General features: G+C 48.0%; 1 protein-coding gene across 5 annotated transcripts in view; it reads right to left on the reverse strand.

Moving 5' to 3' along the window:
- RCOR1 (REST corepressor 1) overlaps positions 1–12437 on the reverse strand; it is a 32750-nt gene extending 20313 nt beyond the window's left edge. The window contains exons 1-2 of one of the 5 annotated variants that reach the window (XM_083167511.1): positions 11835–12437; positions 11675–11734 (exon numbers count right to left, since the gene is read on the reverse strand). In XM_083167511.1, coding sequence (XP_083023637.1) covers positions 11675–11734; positions 11835–11985 — 211 coding nt within the window. In that variant the 5' untranslated portion in view covers positions 11986–12437. The remainder of the gene's footprint in view (positions 1–11674; positions 11735–11834) is intronic. The other 4 variants (XM_083167508.1, XM_083167509.1, XM_083167510.1 and 1 more) reach the window with 4 other exon arrangements.
- Between the last annotated feature and the right edge of the window lie 1748 nt (positions 12438–14185).

A 14185-nucleotide genomic window follows, 5' to 3' on the forward strand; every position in this document is an offset into this window, starting at 1 on the left:
TACCATGCCCAGAAACAGCAGCTGCTGCAATGGAATCGAGGCCTTGGGAAGTTCAGTAACCACCCGTGTAGTTACCTGAATTGCCAGATTTAAAGCCTCTTCCGACCCGGCTTTTACAAGAAGGTCGTCCAGATAGGGTATGATGTTTATCCCCCTCTTTCTGAGTAACACCATCATCTCCGCCATCACCTTTGTGAATACACGGGGTGCAGTTGACAGACCAAAGGGAAGGGCCTGAAATTAATAATGGTCCTCCAGAATGGCAAACCTCAGGAAGGCCTGATGTGGGACCCATATTAGGATGTGCATATAGGTGTCCTTCACATCGAGGGATGCTAGGAACTCTCCCTGCTCCAATCCCCCAATGACCACCCAAAGGGACTCCATCCTGAAAGTAGTTGCCATTAGGAATGGATTGAGAGACTTCAAGTTTAAAATTGGCCGTACCAAACCGTCTGGTTTTGGTACTAAAAAATGCTGGAGTAGTAACCCCTGCCCCTCTCCTGAGGAGGGACCGGGATAAACACCCGAGACAGTAACAGTCTCTGAATCGCCTGTAACAGGGTGGCCTGAGTCTCTTTCAAAGCTGGTACCCCTGATTTGAAGAACCTGTGCGGGGGTGGCTTTGCAAACTGTAGCTTGTAGCCTTGCGAAATGAAAGTCCGCACCCAAGGATTGGTACAGGACGCCTCCCACACCTGGGCGTAGTGTAGCAGAGGAGCTCCCACCTCGAGTCCAACCCGTGGTGGTGCTGGGTAGTCATGCAGAGGGCTTGGATGCGGTAGCTCCGGAGCTACGATCCTTGCCTGCGGCTTTACAGAACTTTGTCAGAGAACCCCTCTATGCATTGGAGCTACCTCTCGCCTTCTGTCAGAATCTGGTGCCCCGAAAGGACTGCTGCGCTGGACCTGCAAAGGGCCAGCGTTGCACAGTGGGAGTAGATGGGAGGAATGTTGATTTCCCAGCAGTAGCCTTCGAAATCAGGTCATCCAACTCGCTCCCGAACAATCTGTCCCCCCCCCCGTATAAGGGAGATTTTCCATGCTATGCTTTGAATCAGCTTCAGCCGCCCACTGGCATAGCCAGAGGGTTCTGCGTCCGGAGACTGCCATGGCTGAACTGCGTGCATTTATCGCACCTAATTATATTTATGAATCGCATAGCATTTGGCCATATCCTGGATGTGGCCCAGTTTCTCTTAAACCTGCGCCACAGTCATGTCCCTTTGCAAACCTTCCAGTATCTGGGAGGCACAGGTGTGGACGGCCTTAGCCATCCAGCAACTCACCAGAACCGGGCGCTGACATGCGCCGCTAGCGGTATAAACAGCCTTACGGGTAGCTTCTACCTTTTTATCAGAGCTATCCTTCAGAGACGAGGACCCTGGTACTACCACCTTTTTGGACAAGTGTGTTAATGACGTCTCACACACCTTGCGGCCAGCCGGCTCGAAAGTGAATGCAGACACAAACAGCTTTGTGAGTTTAAAACATTGTTCTGGGGACTTCCAAGCCACCTTGAATGCGTCCTCCAAATCAGCCTGTTCTGGATAAACAATAGGCTGCTTTTTCTGGGCTCCAAAAAATGGATCCCCCACTACAGACTCCCTTAAAAGGGAGGTTTAATACATCCCTAAAGGTCATAATGAGTGGTTCAGTACCTGTAAGTGCAGACTGCGAGTCCTGTAAGGGCTCATCTAAATCCTCCCCCACTTCAGGCTCCTCATCTGTATCAGGAGGAATAGCCCCTGCGCCATGTTTACGGGAGTGGGGGTTAAATTATCCACTCTGGCTGATAGAATAGATAGGTCCTGGTTGACTGAGTCAGAAAAGTGTTTAGGGCCCCTTACACTTGTGAGATTTGATCCAATTTGAGTCAATTTATCTGACACAATCTGATGGGCCTGTCTGACAAAATCTTATGTGCCTGATGTGTAGGACACAATCCCGTGCCATTGGGTATAACCAAGAGATTGAACCTCCTGCACATAGCATAAATCTCGAGTCAATCAGGTTCAATTTGTTGATCAATAAGTTGAACAAGTGTTAAGGTGGCCATACACACACAGATTTATCTGCAGATCTGTCTGGTTGGAACAAAATCCTGGTTATGGATGGGAGCATATGACAGTTGACCATTTGCTTGGAAATGCTGGAAAACTGTCAAATTGTCACTCATCCATAACCATGTTTTTGTTCCAACCAGCCAGATCTGAAGATAAATCTTAGTGTATGGGTACCTTAAGGGGGCCTTTTGCTTCTAACTGAGAGGACACATCCTGCAGCATGCTCTTTATAGAACTAGCCCAGTCTGGTTCTTGAGAGGCAGACTGCATATTCCCACTAAGCTGGGGTGAGACCCCACTAAGCACTGGGGAAATACAAGCTTCACAAGTCACTTGTGAAGTAGAAGCAGGTGAAAACTTCACAATGCTTAAATACATGTTATTTTCCTGACCATGATGGGGGAACAACAACCTGAACACACACACAGTGATTTACAATGAGCACACTAAGTGACAAGTAATGCAGACGACACAACGGTTATCGGCCTAATCATGGATGGAAACGAGTCGGCATACAGACGGGAGGTGGATCGGCTAACTAAATGGTGTAGCGGAAACAACCTTGACCTAAACCCCCTCAAAACGGTGGAGATGGTGGTGGACTTTAGAAGGAAACCAAATGCCATGAACCCACTCATAATATCTGACAGAGTAGTGTCGAGGGTCGACTCCTTCAAATTCCTAGGAACAAAGATTTCCTGCGACCTCAAATGGGGTCCCAACATCATTACAACTGTCAAGAAGGCTCAGCAGCGGTTGTTCTTCCTGAGGCAACTCAAGAGATTCAACATCCCGCAGGAGCTGCTGCTCATCTTCTACACTGCCATAGTAGAGTCTGTTCTTTGCTCCTCGATCACAATCTGGTTCGGAGGAGCAAACGAGAATGACAGAGGAAGGTTGCAAAGAGTGGTGAGGATGGCAGAAAAGATCATTGGGGCGGAGCTCCCCACTGTCCAAGAACTATACCTAGCCAGGGTCAATAAGCGTGCAGGAAAGATCTTGGCGGACAAGCTACACCCTGGCCACAACCTGTTTGAACCCCTTCCGTCAGGCAGACGTTTTAGGTCCATCCCAGCAAAGACGACAAGAACTACAAAAGGCTTCTTCCCAATAGCTGTCCACCAACTAAACCATATTGAACATACCAAATACTAACTCGAACTTTTCTAGATACATGTGAAATGTATGTGATGTATGTTTATGCCTCTCTTTCCACCCCCCTTGTGTTCCCTGATTGATGCTGCACTGTTACCACAAAAAATTCCAAGCATACGCAAGTATACCTGGCCAATAAAGATGATTCTGATGCACTATGTCATGGGTCTTCAAACTGTGGCCCTCCAGATGTTGTGAAACTACAAATCCCAGCATGCCTTGCCACAGTTTTGCTATAAGGGAGTGTTAAAACTGTGGCAAGGCATGCTGGGATTTGTAGTTTCACAACATCTAGAGGGCCGCAGTTTGAAGACCCATGCTATGTGAATTACAGCTTATGTGTGGTAGCTTAACAAGCCTGTGGGTAAGACTCAGAGGCACTGGGACCTCTACACCCCAGCTCTCAGATTGGAGAGAGCTGGCAACATACATAAACCACATAGGATAGATAGATATTTGCAGATATTAACCCTTCACAAGGTTAAAACCACCCAAAACCTGTGCTGTCACTGCTGCAGAACTCCCTCTCCTTCCCCACCTTACAGAGCCCAGGGAGAAGCAGGTGCCAAAGCTGTTAGTTTGGCACCCTCAGAGGTCAGGTCCCGCTCTGAGTAAGCTCCGCCCATTGCATAGCGCTCGGGGGGGGGGGTAACATTTATTTATACTGGAAAATGGGCATAATTAGCTCTAATGCGGTGAACTCTGTTTGGGGTACAGTGGCAGAACCTAAATCCAGTCTGTGGTGGTCCTGCAGCAGGGTCAATTCGGTACCTAAAGAGGTCGAGCAACTGAACCCTTCCCCTGGTTTTCCACGATGCAGGAATGCTGTTTAAGCCCAAACAGCAAACCCAAAATAATAAAGAAATTAAACTGAACAAAACCTCTGAAGCTTCACAGTGAGCACCCTTTCCAGAGGTGGAAGTAGAGGGGAGGAGCCAGTACACCCAGTGAAAGAGCTTCTATGTGCCTGTCTCCTGCGGATACCTCTTCTCCCATACGTTATGATGAAATCCCCAATATCCCATATGGATGATAGAGAAATATATGCTTTGATAAATTTGTTATTTCTGAATAATTTAAACAATTTGACTGATCACTGTCTGTTTTTAAGTGTTTGGGGGGGGGGGGGGGATTTGATTGTCATTTGCTCCCATACATTTCCAGGTTTTTGTTCCCACCAGATAGAACGGACAGATAAATCTGTACATGTGTACGTGTGTACGCACCTTAATTGTTGCAATGGGAAAGTTCTGCAAGAGAAGACTTTCCGCACATTCCAGCTGGCCACCTCCAGGGGGAGTCTGAGCTGAGCTGTGTCTGCATCAGCCAATGAGCGTCTAATCAGTGCAACATCTCAATAGTTCAGACAGATGCCAATAGTTTAGATCCTCATAAACCCCCCCAGTATGGGAATGGTCAGAGGTGTAAGAATACTCCTATTCTAGGTATGATTAGATCACAGTACATTTGCCATTATGTCCCATCCCTACCTGCAGAATGGTGCAATAGAACAGAACAAGGTCTATGCTGATTTAGGAGAATAACGTGTGCGGATTGCTATATCTAGCATTTGCAGCTCTGATAATGGAGACAATTCCCCAGAAAGAAAGCAGTGGGGTAATCCACCAACAGGACACCGTTGCCAAACATTCCCCTTACAGGAAGTTACACTCAGGACTTGCAGGAATAAGAACACATTCAGCCTACAGATCTAAACAAGTCTCCTAACAGATGCTCTATAGATCAGCAGATTCATTCCTTTTACTTGGGTACATATAATCTCCAAGTGTAAGTGCCAGTAACGTCACCCCCCTTTTCCCTACTATATTATCCCATCCCCCTCATTGTGCAGCACTGCAACGAGGAGCCCTGGGGTAACAGTAGGAACAGTCAACTCTTGTCCTGAGGAAGGGAGGAGGGACAGAGAACCCGTAAGTTATACACAATGGAGCCAGACGTAGGGAGGGACCTCACCGCCCACCAGGTCTTATGTGACTCAGGAGAAGCATGAAGTCTAAAGGGGTTCAAGGCAGCAAGAACCATAGAGGATGCAGCGAGTGCCACCTGTAATAAGGAAGGTGTGCTGGCACTATTACATCTAACATAGAACATAATGATGTTATTATTATATTACCACTTTGGTGCCGATCTGTAGTATAACACACACCGGGGGGGGGGGGGGGGACAACTGAATATTTCCAGTGGGCATCCATTATGTTTGGGAACTCACAGAACAATTAAAATCACCCCACAAGTGACGATATTCAATTTTTTTGCCATCAGTGCTATGGAAGTGTGAAGAAGCTACACTGGGCTTACTGCGCTTGGGAGAATTTCTGGCACCAACAGCAAGCTCAAATAATGGACGAACTATCGCAACGCTAGAAGCCCATTTCTTCGGGGACTAATGTATTGCTCCCCAGGAGTGATCCTATCAAAAGGGAACAGACAGCCTGTTTTACCAATGAGATTAGTTTTCCACCATGAATGAGAAGTTCATCTCCCAGCACTAGTTACACACAGATCTGGGTGAGATTATTAGGGTGACTGGTAGAAGTCATGCCAAGCCTACCACCCCAATTTGGCCAGCCATTACCAACAAACCCAGATGAATCACTCTTGGCAGAGGAAACACTGAATCACAATCAGAGTGTTACAGAACATCATTGCTCTGTAATAGTAGCGCTGTTTAGGTGAGCGGTCACCGTACTGTCCAGCCATAGCACAGAACCACTGGCTCCCCAGGCTGGAGACTGCCTGACTAACACACAGCAGGAGATCCATCTGCCTATGTACAGCTTCCCCCACTGAGAGATACAGGGACTGCTGCAATCCTGCTCAGGTTTCAGCTGAAGGCTTACCTGGGTGCAGAATTACTCTTTATTTATGGGATGTGCACATCTAAAAAACAGGGAAAAGGAAATACTGCAAGGAACAGCACTAAAAGCGCTGGTTTTATAGAGAAGCTCCAGATCGCAGCAATGCAGGGATTGCATATCTGGGTGCTGGGAACACACAATATCACACAGCCAATGCGTGCAGGTACCGGGGGGGTGGTGGACAGCCTTGGTGTGTATAGCATTTCTGCTACAGCCAAGAGAATTTAATGCACTGCAGGAAAGGACTTAAAGCCTCATCACTAACAGCAACCAGAGGAGTATATGTAATGTGACAGGAGAGGGGACGTGGGAAGCTGCACATAATATTCTGTTACTTTATTTTATATTGTGCTTAAGAAACAAATTCCTTAAACAAACAAACAAAACATTGGTCACACATTCTATTTACCTTTATTGAACAACATACATTCAAAATCGATTCAAACAATCTATTCAATGCACAGCAAAGCACAGTATTCCCTAACCTGGCCTCTGATTCATTAGGGTCTATGGGGGGAATCCACCTGTGAGTATGTGGGGCAGCTCTGGGCCACTGTAGCAGCAGCAGGCTATGAGAAGGTCACATCTGTTAAAGACACCACACTAGTCCTTTAAATGGCGATACCAAGTACTAAGCACCAGACATGCCTGGCAGACAGACCTCCATATTACAGACTAATCACCATCAGTGAAGTCACAGTGCAGCCAATAGGTGTTGTAATGTCACCATGACAAGTGCACATGGGCCAGAGGCCAGGGCAAAGCGCACTTAGGGGGATTGATCCTATTAACCCCTAAGGGTGCGGATTATTCACCGAGTGCGAATCACCAAGACACCCGGCACACTTTACGGCGGGCCGAATTGGCTTTAAAGTGCTCGCACCTCCATATAGGTGCGATCAAATTTCAGTGAATTTGGCCCTGCGAAGCGCAAAAACGGCACACGAACGGCATCCGGGATTAATAATCTTATAGTAGGCCCTAGAACGAAGCAACCAGCATTCTAGCACAGTAATGGTTACAGCAACATCTGCAAACATGGTAATGACACTGACGTTTACGGTATCACTGTATTGTGCCCAGAACAACCCATTCTGTTATTGTGTGGGTCACTAGTCGCACAACAGCAACTAGTGAGAAACTCCCATCAGTCACTGTGAATCCATGTGCAATGTTGCCTACACAAAGGAAGCTGCTGCCAGTGGCCATTGTGTGCATTCTCTGTGCACATCCCATGACTAGAGGGGAAACTTGTGCTGAGGAAGGAGTTAAGGCCCCCATACACTATGCGATTCTCGGCCGATTTCATCCGATTTCGGCCCTTTGGGCCGATAAATCGGATGAAATCGGCCGAAAATCGCATGTGTTTGACATCTGATCTGATCAGATGCGCGGTCCCGTGCGCATCGGATCTGATCAGGTGGTCGGACCTGCAGAACATAAGATATATCGGCATCTGACCCATCATGGGCACATCGTGGGTGCTTTTGCACCCATGATGTATCAGATCCGATATATCTATATGTTTGGACCCTCCTCTCGCCCCCCGCAGTACGCATACAGCACCGGAAGCAGGAAGCCGCCGCAGCGTCCTGTGGGCTGTCAAAAATGAAGTGCGCAATGACCGGTAAAAGAAGCTGTGCTCCGTTGCCTCTGGGCTGAGCTCCGGCAGTGTACAGCACCTGATTGCCTGCGCGGCTCTCTGTAGACTCCAGTGTTATAAGAATTTAACACAGGAGTCCACAGAGAGCCGCGCAGACACTGTACACTGCTGGAGCTCAGGTCGGAGGTAACAGACTGAGCACTGCTTTATATTCACTCCTACAACAACAGTCCCATCCGTGGTACACTTCCCCAGACCGGCATTATTTATCATACCCACCGCACACACACTACCCTGTTAATCATCAGCAGTGCACAGTTCGTTAGGTTTATCACTCTGATTTATTTCAGCACGCTGTCACCTAACTGCTTTCCCTCCTCTACACATCTCCCTTTTCACCTCAGCAGCACAACTCCCCAAGCAGGGGGACACACAGACCTCGCTCTAGAGAGGACACACTATCAGATGCACAAACATTCTACACTTACCCTCCCCCGGTATTACAGAGTGATTACAGAGATCCTTTCCCCACTCCCTGCCTCATTTGGTCTTATTTGCAACATACTGTTAAAACTGTAACTAGTCCTGTAACCAATTATACTGTCAATTAAAAATATATGTACCCCAGCTACATTACTGGGGGGGGGGGGGGGGGGGGGGGGGGGCTACAGTTTAGGATCAGCCTTGCTGGGGCAGAGGGGGTAAAGGGCTACACTGAAACATTTGGGGACAACTAGAAATTATTATATTATTAAAAATAGTATTAAATCAATATTATTAATATAATATTAAATAAATTAAAAACTATATAAAAAAAAATAGAAACTAGCTCCAGGTCTCCTGGCACAGGGGAGGCGGGCTCATAAGGACAGCCTAGGATCAGAGACTCCGCTGACGGCTCAGGGCCACTGTGCGTCAGATAAATCACATGTGATTTATCTGACACAAATTGGATATATAAAACGGCACATCAAGTGTCAATATGTATGTAGGCCTCCTGGGAAGCTGCAGGGGAAGTTCAAGGAAAATCAGATGCAATTTACAGGTCAGATAAATCTTACTAGTGTATGGGGGCCTTTAGCTTCCATTAGTGAGGGGGATAGTGTCGTCCTCCTCAGAGACAGTCACACACCAGGATTTTTAAATTTGCCATTTACTCTAATCATTATGGGGGGGGGGGTTCACAATCAACATGAGTGTAATTTGCATATCAAAGGACACAGGACAAAAAAAGACCATGACAAAGCTACTTAAAGAAAAACAACAAAAAAAAGTGACATTTTCAGTTGGATAATGAAAAAAAGCATATATATATATATATATATATATATATATATACACATATATATATATATACACACACACACAGCAGTCCCTGTGTATATAATAAAAACACACCAGCCAACACACTACACATGCACGCCAACATGCTTGTCAGCCCCTGCACACAAGTGCGCATCAGCCAGCCTCTACACCACAGATGCGTGCCAACCTGCCAGACAGCCTCTACACCACAGGTGCGCCCCAGCCTCTACACCACAGACGTGCGCAAACCTGCCAACCTCTACACCACAGGTGCACCCCAGCCTCTACACCACAGACGTGCGCAAACCTGCCAACCTCTACACCACAGGTGCGCCCCAGCCTCTACACCACAGATGCACGCCAACCTGCCAGCCTCTACACCACAGATGCGTGCCAACCACTACACAGGTCCACACCAACCAGCCAGCCTCTACGCAACAGGTGCGCACCAACCTGCCAGCCAACCAACTTTCTTGAATCCCCACAAACTACAGTATAAATTTTTTTCACTGCACCCCTAGGCCAAACATTTCTTATAGATAAAGAGTTAGCTATGTGCTGGTGTACAGATGTGCTTTCAACTGGTCACATTTTACGATTGGCAGCCACTAGCACCAGTTTATCCAATCACAAAAGGCTTAAACTTAATGCGCACACGGTAATAGGAACAACAGGTATCCAGATGGCTGATAGACAGTCAGTTCTACAGTCAATTCAAAAGCAGACATGAGTTTATATTGGAAATGTATTTTCTAAAACTTTTCCACATTCACCATTCCCAATCGGAGTCCACGTGGATGGTAAAATTTGCTAAGTGCAGCCAGGCACCTGCACCGACACATGGTGAGCGAAGGGACAGGGTACACCACAAATGTAGCTAGTCATACATGTATGTTATGGTTTAGAAAATATATAAAGAGAACAGATTCAGCCATTGCTGCCTGCAGCGCCCCATCAGCTCCCCGTACTGTACTGTAGGTGGGAGGACAGTGCCTCCAATAACAAGAAATACATACACCAGGCCGAGCCACCCACCAGTTACTGAAAGGCTGGGGTAAAGGTTTAAATGTGTGAAAAGTAAACAAAGGTGAAAAAAAAAAAGAGAGAACACTGATAGGCACACAATGAGTTCAGTCTAGCGGAGAAAGGGTTAATATGGTTATCAGTGGAAGTGCAAGGAGCCTCAGAGCAGTGCATTGAATGAGGAGTTTGCCAACCCATATACTGCACCAGTAACACCAGCAAATACTGCTGTACGCCAACACATGCAGTGTGATACTGTAGCAGCACAATGCATACACACACACATATACATATATATTTTCATGGTACTTGTGTATTTGCAGGGCGCCCAATTTACATACGTACGGCACCGTAGGAAAATTTTCCTTAGTTAATGTTTAGTGCACCCCTGCCCGCATTGCAAGCCTTTTGCGGTGCAATGCAAATGTTCATTGTATAAGCACCCATGCAATGAGATGTGATGGTACTTATTTTAAAAGCACCCATGCACACCCCCACTATCCACATCACCCCGAACCGTGGCGAGGCACGCGGTCACGGGTCCTCCTGACCTTTTCATACCGCCACTATCCACATCGGCGTGGAGGTGATTTTATAAAGTGTGGCGAGCGCAGCAAGCCCCGCGAGGGGACGCGGAATACATGTAAAGTAATCCACGTCCGCTCGCCACGCTTCGGGCTCGGTGGCTCACACTTTATAAAATCAACTCCATGCCGATGTGGATAGTGGGGGTATGAAAAGGTCGGGAGGACGCGTAACCGCGTACGCTTCGGGATGACATTGATAGTGGGGGTGTGCTAAATGTATACTGGGGGTGTTGTGCTAAATCGCATGCGATCGCATACGATTTTGCGTGCAATGCGATCCACAGCAATGGTGCAGGGAATAAATTAACTAGTGAGATCGCATCACACGGCACGGAAACCACGTGCAATGCAATTTCACTATGCACAATAGCACACTAAGCAAATAGCTTAGTGAGCGCCCTGCTAATACACAAGTACCATAATCATACATACATAGATATGTACAGGTTATAAAACACAATGCTGGTACTCTAATCATTTCACTTTAGAACCAACCATCTACCTGGATCACTGTACAGATTTCTTGGGGCACTCATTATTTTACAATCTAGTCCCATAAGACTGCTCAACATTTATGCTTAAAGGCCAACATTAGCTTCCAGCAATGGAGATATACGGTATAGCAGTATAGGGTCCCACCACCCAGCTGCCCCCCAATCGAGGGGCGGCACATCACCACCCAGCTGCCCCCATTGAGAGAGGCACAGCACCACTGTGCTGCCCCCCCATGGACTGAGGCAAAGCACCACCTATCTAGCACAGTGTGGTCTGTATATCAGCACTTATATGCAAACCAGACCTGTGCTAGAAACACCACAGCAAACCGCAACACCCCAGGCAAGGAAGAGGAACTGCATGGGTTTTCAAAGTTGACGGGTGCTAGAATGAACACTACTAGCAGGGCCCCATGGATAAGGCACAGCACCAAATAGCTGGGCCCCATGCATGAGGCACAGCACCACATGGAGCAAGGCACAGCACCACCTAGCTGCCCCATGGAGGAGGCACAGGCGCTGCTCAGAGTTTGAGGCTACCACCACAATGGTGCAGAACTTACCCTGGTCGTAATCTGGAACCACCGCCTGGTACTGCAGCCCGACCCGCATGCCACCGCCACCTGCAGGGGCACAGAGAGAGGGGGGTCAGGCCGGGGGGAGGGGTTCTCTCTCCGGGAAGGAGGGGGAAGAGTTCGAGGCTACCACCCGGGGCTGACCTACCGTGCTCATCGTCGCTGGAGGAACTGGAGCTGCCGTCCTCCCAGGAGTTGCTGCCATTGCCGTTGGGGGCCAAAGTTTTGCTGCTGGCAGCGTTGTTCCTGCCCCTCCTTTTGCCCGACACCTCTGCCCCCTTCTCGATCATGGCTGGCATGGGGGAGTCCTCTGGGGTGTGCCGCCTAGTGGCCGCTGAGCCGAGCTCCGCCGCCTGCAGCCGCTCCGGTGTCGTCACCGCCGCAGAGAGAAGAGAGCGGAGAACTTTCCGTCACATCGCCAACCGCACAGCACTCCGCTCCACACAGCAGCCACAGCGGCCGGGACCAACCTAACCCGCTGCCCGGACTACTCCCGCCTCTGTCACTCCTCCATTGGCTGCCAGACAATTTTGGAAAACCATCTGGCAGGCCATTGGCTGCTCTCCACGTCACTCATCCGCAGCCGGCGCTTCCGCTGGCCTGGTTCGGTTGCGCCGCAGCAGCAGTTCTCCAGTACGTGGGCTTGAGGCTGGAGATCCCTCCGCCCCGTGATATCTGTTCTCTGCCTTCTTATTGTGGGCAGAGGGAATCATCCCCGTCCCCTGAGCGACTATGTCAGCGCAACTGAATGAAAGTCACTGAGAAACCCGGCGGCCATTGCGCACTGACACTCTGCGGCTGCCGGGGGGGCACTTTGTCAGGGAGAGCAGGAATTAGAAGTGAAGGGAACTATTTTTTTTTTCTTGACTGGGGCGGAGGGTTACACTATAAAGACTTATTTATACATATGTATATAATAACTAGCAGTGAGGGTCAATAAGCAGGGGCGCCAGTAATGGGGGGGGGGGGGGGGGGGGCTGGGGGGCTGAGTGAGTAGGTAACAAGTTTGTACATGGGGGATGTTTGCAAATATAAATTCACTACCACCCCCAGCCTCCCACACTGTGTAATAGGCTGGGCTGTGATTATCCTCCATGGAGGGGGCACCTTGTGGGGTGGGTACAGCTGCATCATTCACCTCTTGCAAGTCACCTTTTGTATCCATTATAAAGTGAATGCAATGCACAAGGGCGATTATTCTGGTTCACTCTCAGGCAAATTCCTTCTGAAATGGACAAAACCATGTGCACTGCAGGTGGGGCAGATGTAATGTGCAGAGAGAGAGAATTAGATTTGGGTGGGGTTTTACTTCAAAGTGAGATCTATATTGCAGTGTAAAAATAAAGTAGTCAGTATTTTCCCTGCGCAGAAAATAAACCACCCAAATATAATTCTCTCTGCACAAGTTACATCTGCCCCACCTGCAGTGCACATGGTTTTATCCATTTGAGAAGGAATTTACCTTTGCGAGTGAACCAGAATGACCAGCTCTGCCGCCTAAGAGGTTCTGCAGCAGCCACTGACCCTATTCTAGAGACCTCTCTGGTTGAGGCCAGTCACTGAATAATCAGGGAAAAAGTCCCCAAATCTCACCCCCACATACACCCCCCCCCCTCCCCCACCAACTCCCTTCATACACACTTAAGGTACACACGGGGGCGATTTTGTGTAATATCGCGGGCAATATGGTCACTAACAGTGTTCCCTCTAAGCTGTGCGCGTGTGCGCGCGCACACAACTCGCCGAGCATGCGCACAGACATTACAACAGAGCGCACAAAGCAGCAGTGGTCAATTTTTTGCAGTTGTGGACTAAATAAATGTGTGTTTCACCCATTAACTACATCATGTGCTGTGTTTTGAATGTTTAAATGTTTTGAATGTTTAATATCATTTTGAAGAAAAGTTAACACAAATGCTGAACATAATTTTCCAGTTATATATAGTGACGCACAAAAATAAAAATTTCCTTCCAAAGTTGCACAGCCAAAATCTTTTGCCGCACACAGTCTTCATAACATTAGAGGGAACATTGGTCACTAAGTGACCATATTGCCCGCGATGGGAGTGTGCACCGGCGATATATCGCCGCGTGCACGCTCCCGGTTTTACCCCTGTAGTTGATTGCTGGTTGCAGGAACATGCTCCTGCGACCAGCTGATTTCCACTGCCGGCCTCACCCCGGCAGTTTCTCTTTCATCAGCGACCATCTCTGGTCGCTGATGAAAAGGAGTAACTGAGCAATATATTGCTCAGCCATATATTGCTCCGCAATATATGGCTAAGCAATATATCTCCCCCCGTGTGTACGGGGCTTAAGCGATATTTTTATAGATATTACTAATTTTCAGCCCTTCTAAAGGATATAGTTTGTAACATTGCTTAGTTATCGTTATTTTAATCGTTACCGATTTCCGAGTGCATGGTATTTAGTGTACACTTGGCTTCAGAAGCATTTATTCAATTAAAATAAGGTGCAAATTATTTTCTAACCACCCTC

Source organism: Crinia signifera, chromosome 12 (assembly GCF_055691185.1).
Source record: "Crinia signifera chromosome 12, ASM5569118v1, whole genome shotgun sequence".
Lineage (NCBI taxonomy): Eukaryota > Metazoa > Chordata > Amphibia > Anura > Myobatrachidae > Crinia > Crinia signifera.